Source organism: Bactrocera latifrons, unplaced genomic scaffold (genome assembly GCF_001853355.1).
Source record: "Bactrocera latifrons isolate USDA-ARS-PBARC rearing strain unplaced genomic scaffold, ASM185335v1 scaffold_387, whole genome shotgun sequence".
Classification (NCBI taxonomy): Eukaryota; Metazoa; Arthropoda; class Insecta; order Diptera; family Tephritidae; genus Bactrocera; species Bactrocera latifrons.
The window spans coordinates 177,871-186,389 of NW_017537031.1; the positions used below are offsets into that span (position 1 = coordinate 177,871).

The window sequence follows — 8,519 nt, forward strand, 5'->3', positions numbered from 1 at the left end:
ATTTTATTACTATTTTGATTACTATTTTTTTATTACTTTTTTAAAATTAAAAAACAAAAAAAAATCTTGGATTTTTCTTCGCAAAAAAATGCTTTTTTACAATTTTACATTTCATTTGTTTACATTTCTTTATAAAAGAAATACCAACACAAGCGTAAAATCTCACAAGAAATCCAACAAAAACAACAGCAACCAACAGTGGKTTGCTTGGACTTGGTTGAGTGCCTTTGAAAATAAGAATAACAAAAAGCGGGACTTACGACTTGGTTACGATACGAAGGAACACACAAACAGCAGAAAATTTATGAAAATAGAAGAAGTGAGAAAGAAAAAAATGTCTAAAATATTGCAGAGGTAAAGTAATGTCTGAGTTACAGGTGGGCAGAGAAACACACACCGGCACGTCTAAYCGACAATGCGCAGCGCATTTGATCGCATTACAGCCGCTCTAGTAACTAGCGGCATGCAACATAAATATTTAAATGCATACACAGACAAATATGCAGCTACTTATAAATGTATGTGTGTGTATGTATGGAAGGTGTATGCATAGCTGGGCAGAAAAAAATTTAGAAAATTTTTAAAAATTAATAAAATAATAAACTTCAGGTGGGGGAACGCGCACGCGCACTCAAGCGTCTTACGTGCAATCAGACAGACAGTCAGTCAGTCAAGTCGAGCCAGCGCAGTCAGTCACTCATACATGCTTGCAGTTACCCTTGCAGTTGGTCGCGCTTTGGGCCCGGGCGCATGGGTTTAAGATGACTGCATTACCGTTGCTGCGTTAATTTGCCACTTCTGCTTAAGCAACAGCCATTACATACATACATACATATGTATGTACATATACATATATAAGTTTATACATCTAAGTGTATTTATGTATACTACGATTGCTGTTACCAAGTTCACTTTACTGTTACAACTTTCTTCAACTGCGACTGCGGCTTCGACTTTATGGTGGCAGCCATTTTTTATTTCAATAAATTATAAAATATATGCATAATTTACAGTTATGCGAAAAAGAGTTAAGTAAAGCAAACGCACAATGGCCAAGTGAATTTATTGTTGTTGTTATTATTATTTTTACATATTAAATCAACAACAACAAAAACACTTGTATAATAAGCGTGCAAGAGAACGGTTGCAAAGAGTAGGTGCAAGCAAGCAAGCGGTTGCAGAAGACAAAATTAAGGCAAGACAATTAACGGCCAAGGCAGTCGAAATAATCATAAAACAAAAGCGAGGCAAAATTATGAACTGTGAGTGGCTGGCACATACAACGCAACAGACCACCGGCCCTCCTGCTTTTTCTAGTGGCTTTGCGCCGCTCTTCTTGGCGGGTTAACTTAATTAAGACGAGTGACGTTCACCACTAAACAACAACAGCAATACATATGTGTGGCAGCAATAGTTGAGACAAAAACGCATTTGAATTAATTGTTCGTAAGTACATATACATACATATGTGCACACACACACACACACACACACATTGGAAAATATATGCCGCACCGTGTGTTACATATGTATTACTTAAATATATATAAATGCGCCTTAGGTGTCATCTAAACACAGGTTGTGCAAAGAAGCAAAGCTTTTCTAAAGTATTTTTGTTTTTGTTCTTGCAGCAATATATCTAATTTTCTTTGCGGACCCTTCTTATTAGCGGCTTGCGCGCGAATTTCAGTGGCAGCCCCATTGTCAGTGGTATCTGGCAGATACTTAGCTACTTCCGTAAGTGCAACTCGTGGTGTGAGTGATTAGTTTGTTGACTAGTCGAGGCAATTAGTGCGAAACCGTTGAGAAATTAATGCAATGCTTTGGATTTCTGTATTTCTACTGCTTTAGCATAAATTATTAGTTGCATAAATAATTTGTCAAGCGATTGTTGATAAAAAGTGTGACAGCTGAAGGGAATTCATACGGTAATTATTAAACCCTGTCTCTTATACACATCTAGATGTGTATAAGAGACAGTATGATTTCTTGTTAATACATCATAAAAAAATTTTATAAAAACTAAAGCTAAAAAAATTTAATATTTCTTTAATTGTATTTAATTGAAAAAAAAATTAAATAATTTTATATTAGTTAAATTGCATTAGATTAGATAACTTTTTATTCGTTAAAAAATTATTATTATTTAATAATAAAATTCTTAATGTTAAATACAAATTCTTAATAATTTTTTATTTATTTTTTTTTTTGTTAATTCACATTATTAATATTTTTTTTTTTGATGAAAATAATTTTTCTCAAGAGCAATGGCTCAATAATACTGTTTGTTGCACTATGATATGTTTGTATGGAGCTTTAAGGCGTACACTAGATTCGCACGCTGTGAATGAAAAGCCAACAGCCATTTTTTCTTTTTGTAAAATAAGAATACAAATAAAGCGATACTATCTTCAGCGAGCTACTGTCTCAAGACGTTTAAAGCCAGCAAGTCRTGGTATGATTGCTTGAAATTAGCGCAGCATGTTGTCATGCCAATCTTACGGCGGGAGGTTGACCATATAAGAATATTAAATAAATTATGGAAGAGAAAATTAATAAGCATGTGAAAGAATGGCGATTATGTTGATAATAAAAATTATGAAGAGAAATATAAAAGAGCTTTCGCAGAAAGTAAAAAAAAAAACGAAAAAACAAAACAAAATAAAATAAATTTGAGAAAATAAAAAGTTCCACATTTTGGTAAAGTAATTTTTTTTACCCCTTTTCAATATATTTATAATAGAGTTTTTTAAATATTTTTTGTAACATTTTTTTTTTTTTAACATCTTGCAATTTTTTTTTATTTCTTTTTGTAAATTTCTTTTTTAATATATTTTAAATATTATTTTAAATATTTTTTATTTTCTATACAATTAATTTTTTAAGTTGAAAAAAGGAGTTGAAAAAAATCCCACAAAAGGCGGACTTAAAAATGCCTGTAAACTATTTTAAGCTCAAAAATGTGGCCAGAGTAGACACAAAAACTTTAATTTTACAAATCGACTTGAAKATGCACTTAAAATAGCCACATCAACACAATGAAGTCAGGCTACGCATGTAAATATTTTTCAGCTGCTCTCAAGACCGCAGGAGATGTATTCAGCATAGGCRAAGGATAGCAAGGCTGCAAGAAAAAACAGCCGCTGGGAGGGAGAGTGAGCTCAATAAAAAAAAAGTATAAAAATAAATGCAAGATGAAAAGCACGCAAAGATATTAAAGTGCTCCAAGACGCCGATATCCAACCAAATTAATTTCAGCTGAGCAAAATTAGCCACACACAAAAAATCAACGGCAATAAAAAACGGGAACAGCAGATGATAATCATGCTGATGATCCTACATGCACCCGAGCACACCACTACATACATACATACATACATATATTTATATATGCAAAACTCCACAGGAGCACGCTGAGCTGAGGCGGCGGCAGCACCCAACAACCAACATATGTTTTCTCCTCGGCGACCAGCAGTTGTCAGAAATGGCGCACAGGAGGAAAAAATATTTATAAAAAAAAGTGTAATTTTAGCAGCGCTTTGCAAAGAAAAAATGTGCATTTTGCGAAAAGCAAAAAAATGCGTGCAAAAGCAGGAATGCAAAAGGAAAAAAAAATATATTTTAGCCAACGCAACTGGTGAAGGGTTAAGGGCGGGCAGTATGAAACGCTTACAGCAAGCAAAGGTGCCATTCAGAAAGCATATTGCTGGTGGTGGCAAGTTTGCTGGATGCTGCCTGCTTGGTTTTCCCTACACTCCCTTATTATTAAAAAAAAAAGAGTGTTTCCCTTCATTGCTCGCCTGCCTGCCTGCCTATCTGCTACATATTAAAATCACCAGCGGCACATTGACCTACGCTGCGTGCCAACGTAACGGCTCTGAGACGCACATGCCTTGCACTGCTTGTTGGTCGGAACTTCAGCGGCGGCGACAAGTTGACAGCCACAAGCAGGCATAAAGGCTGGCAGGCCGACACGCCATTGTGACGCAGCGGTGAGCAAGTGACTTAGTCACTTTAGCAATGACAGATGTTTCTTTAAAAGTCATGCTCGACTAAAAATATTTTATAAATAAAACGGCAAGTGAATGCGTGCCACATATTGGTGTTGGCCGCAACTTTAAACAATTTAATTTGTATTTCGAAATATTTTAATTCCATATTTAAATCAAATTCAAATTAATTTGTATTTCGAAATATTATAATTCCATAATTAAATAAAATTACATACAAACATATGTATGTATGCATGCCCAAAAATAAATTTTGAAATGCCTTGCCCCTCATCAAGGTCAATGGTTAATTTTAGGGGTTGTAGTTATACTACAGTGTTTATTTGTGTGTTTATTCTACAACTAACTCTTCTTTGTGGCCGCGCTTATAAAATTATGCTCCCTTCACTGGCATTTCTATCAGTGATCAAATTACAAAGGCAAACACATTGCTTGAATTTTCATTAAAATAAATTTGAAATTTTTAGAACATGTGTGCTTAAGTGCCCTTAAGGCATGTTCGCATAATCTAGTAATTTATGATTATAAAAATTTTTTTGACGGCGTTAAAAAAAAAATTACTATATAACTTTTATGCAGCCGAATAATTTATACCTAATATTGTTAAAAAATTTTCCAATTAATACAACTTTTCCTTTAACGCCAAATTAATTAACATTCAACATTTTTCCAATTAAAAAAAAAAAGTAAACACCTTCTTTCACCAAAAAGCTCTGTGTCGCTCAACACTTACCTCATTGACAATGACAAAGAGCGTTAGTATTGTCGCTGATATCAGTTTTATCCAATTCATTTTGATATATTTGCGWTGCGTTCTTTGTCGTTAATCCTATTTAATCCAAATGCTGGGTTTGTAAATTGTTCTGTCCGAATACTTTCGGTGCAGTGTGTTTTATATGATTTTATATGAATATCCTTTAATATGGCATTAAATAATAATACTTTTCGTATTAAAATAAAATTGGTTAGCTACTACCCGTTTTTGCCAACAAAAACATCGGCAAAGGACAGTGTGTAGCAGGAAAGCAATTAGTTGTTTGTTTGTTCTTTGCACACACTTTTTCGTAGTTTTAATTTTTGCACAGCATATAACATACATAAAAAATATATTTAATTATTTAATATAAAATGTATTTAGCAGCTAAATTGTTTGAGTTTTTAGTAAACACTTTACTAACTGTTAGCTCAGCATGACTATGCGCTTGTGAACTGATGCAGTGTAATTAGACAAACTTAATTTTAATTAAGGTTTTTTATTATTATTCTTCAACCGCTTGCATGCTTAATGTGTTTCTTTGCTGCTGCTGATTGCTTTCCGGCGCATGCACTTCGCTACTTTTTTTTTTTGTTTTTTCTTATGCACTATTTAGGATTGTTCACTATTTCGCTATGAGTGTGCTTTTTTCTTCAAATGATTTTCAGCTTTTACGCTTTTTTACGAAAAATAGCGTTATTTCTGCTAATCAGCATTTGACTTGAGTGGGCGACAGCACGTGAACTTTTGACATTTCCGCGCTGCGCAGTTCGCTTGCGTGCGTGTTCAGCGGCGTCGTCGACGTTGACCGTGCAATGCAAAGTAACGGTACACTTGCGTATCGCTGTATAATAGTTTTTTATGAAAAAAATTTGTCTCACGCACGTTCACAATTTTTTGTGAAAAGCTTGTTCGTTTATTTTTCAAAGCGCTTGAAGCGTTTTATTGAAAAGTTGTTTAGTATTCATGTAAATAACGCGTCGCCACGCTTCTTTCACTAGCGCAAGTCCGTATGAGTTTTCCGAAAAACTGATTCGCAGCACAAAAGCACATGGAATGATTGTGAACAATTGCACTAATTTTTCTAGCCAATTTCTCAAAGCAATTTCTTTAATGCAGAACTTCTTCTGTCTTCTTCAGCAAATGCACTTGTATCACTTTGTATTTTTTCTTCTTTAAATTATTTATTTTCAATAATTTCGCTTAATATTTTTCTAATTGCTTAATTGAACGCGCCACTGCACTATCGCGTACAAATTCGGCGAGAATTTTCGTGTTTATCGTGTTAGCTTGGTGCGTCTTCAAGCGCTTCTTATTTCAATTACTTTTTAGAACTCTAGCAGCAGAGTTGTAGAATGTATTTTGTTGTTGTTGTGTGTTTGCTTCAGGTTTTGTTAGCGTAGTGCGAAGCACAGAACCCGACGATGCTTCTCACGCAAACTTCAATTCAAAACTGCCGCTACGCTACGTCGCCAAGTTGCTGCCGCCCGCAAAACTTCAACAACGCTGCGAGCAAAACAACCAACTGCATTCTCTGCTCTCTGTGGCGTCGCACCTTTTGGCGGTGTGTGTGCGAGCCGTTTGGCACATGCCGGCATGCCAGCCTGTGGCTCTGCTCGCACCTACAAGCGCAATGGCAGCTGCTCCGTCGACAGATGTTTTTCGTTGTTTGCTTTATGCAATGCATTCGCTGTTATTGTTGTTGCATCGCTTACATTTGGCTGTGTGCATTTGCTCTTTGGCTACGTTGAGCGCACGGCTGAGCGTGGTGAGAGCGCAGCGTGAGCACAATTGGTGGTTTGTTCTCCGATTTTATGCTCCAAAAGTGTTAACGTTTTGTTCTATGCAAAAGGTAGTAGGATTAGTAGTAGATATTCCGAATACGTTTCAGTAGCTCGTATGTGCTTGTGTAAGTTTCGTGGATGTGTTCCATCCACTTTGTTGCTGTATATTTTAGTAGTACTTTTCGGTTTTCATTACTTTTTATTGAGACGAGTAGGCATGCTAGCGGTGAAGGGAACATATTCGATGCTCATTAGAAGGGCACACAAGTAGTGGCTCTCAAACTGTTGTTGGTAGTAAGAAGTTGTGAATGGTGTTGATATTTATGATAGTTATTATTCAATTATATTTTTTTAGAAATATTAGTAATTAGTATGTACATATATTTTCAGTAACTAAGTACCATCGATGGGTTGTTGTAGCGGCTGAATTCTACCGAGTTGACAGTCCTTGGCCGAATAAAAAATTCGGGTCCGTTCCGAATACGTAAAAACGACTGTCGTGGGAACGGATCAGATAGATGCGTGATTAGCGCAAGTTTGCTAGTTCGTTAGTAGGGCTGCTATTTGGGTCGACGAACCTGCCACAAAAAAGCGGTCCACGGTCCTTCCGATATTGATTCTGTTCTCTTCTGTTTTATTAGCTGTTCCAAATTTTACGTGATCATAACAAACTCACCATTTATAATTGTTTCTTAGGTATATTTGATACCGACCTATCTACGATGTATTACCAAATGTTTTTATCCATTACCGCCATTCTCTAGATATGGTCATTCAAGGAAAAATTATATAAGTACATAGATATATTAAAAAAAAACTTCGTAACCGTGGTAAGATTTTGCATATCTGTGGTCAGTTGTTGATTTTCCAGGCCAGAAATCATACCGCTGAGGTCCAATCAGTTTGTTGACAGTGGTTTTTAATCTTTCACACAATGCAGTCGATAGAACCTTTATGCGAATTGAGCAGTCTTATCCCTTTTTGAAGATTGGACAAAGTACACTTCATTTAAAATAGTTGGGCATGCTTTCTTCTGACCGTATTCTACAAATAATCAAAGAAGCATGATCCTTATCAGTTCTTTCCCGCCGTATTTGAATAGTTCGGCCGCCAATCCATCGGTCCCGGCGCTTTGTCGTTCTTCAGACGGGTAATCGCCATTCGAACTTCTTAATCGTATGTTCGCTCCATCGTCGTCGATTGGGGCATCGCATTGACCTTGTCCTGGTGCTATACTTTCATTGCCGTTCAGCAGGTTGGAGAAGTGATGCCTCCACAATTTTAGTATGCTCTGGTCATCAGTCACTAGAACACCTCGGGGTGTTCTACAAGTGTATGCTGCGGTCTTACTTTTTATGCTCCTTTTCCGATTAAAGGAGTTGAAATGGTGAAACAATCTATGACGAATCAAATCAATAAGAAATGTTTAAAACCGGCATCTGCATATCTCGATCACTTCAAATCAGTATAAATAAAAAAATTTTCTTTACTAGGAGATGGAAGCTCAGCCAGCGCCAATAGAAATGAAAAATAAAGACGCCAAACCTGTCGGAGCTAGGATGGAAGTGCGGATGGACGAAGAAATACTAATTCAGAGCATAAAGACGGCAATAAAAGGAAAAGCTCATGTATATGGGATATGTGCAAAGTTAAGCATATACAATTTTAGAGCAGCGCGCCAATCCGAGGACAATGCTTTATGAAGTACTTCAAGGCACGGCGGGAAGGGTTGAAGACACAAAATTGCTTGCGCGCGCAAATAATTTGAATGAAATAAATTTTATGAATGAGCTTTGCGGCAACTTGCCTCATTCGTTGTGCGAGTGTAATATGAAGCAAGATTTTGGCGGCAAACTTATCGGCTTCTCTTTACAAAGGGGCATAAATTCCAGGAATTTACCGAGCGAATATTGTATAAAATAAATAATATTAGCAAAAAGCCAGCGCTTATAAAGCCTGCGCCAGAATTCG

General features: G+C 36.2%; 1 protein-coding gene across 1 annotated transcript in view; it reads right to left on the bottom strand.

The window, feature by feature from the left end:
• Window positions 1–6,199, bottom strand: part of LOC108972221 (neurogenic locus protein delta-like) — a 24,792-nt gene extending 18,593 nt beyond the window's left edge. Inside the window, exon 1 of the mRNA XM_018938744.1 lies at window positions 4,744–6,199. Coding sequence (XP_018794289.1) covers window positions 4,744–4,803 — 60 coding nt within the window. The 5' untranslated portion in view covers window positions 4,804–6,199. The remainder of the gene's footprint in view (window positions 1–4,743) is intronic.
• Window positions 6,200–8,519: the final 2,320 nt, after the last annotated feature.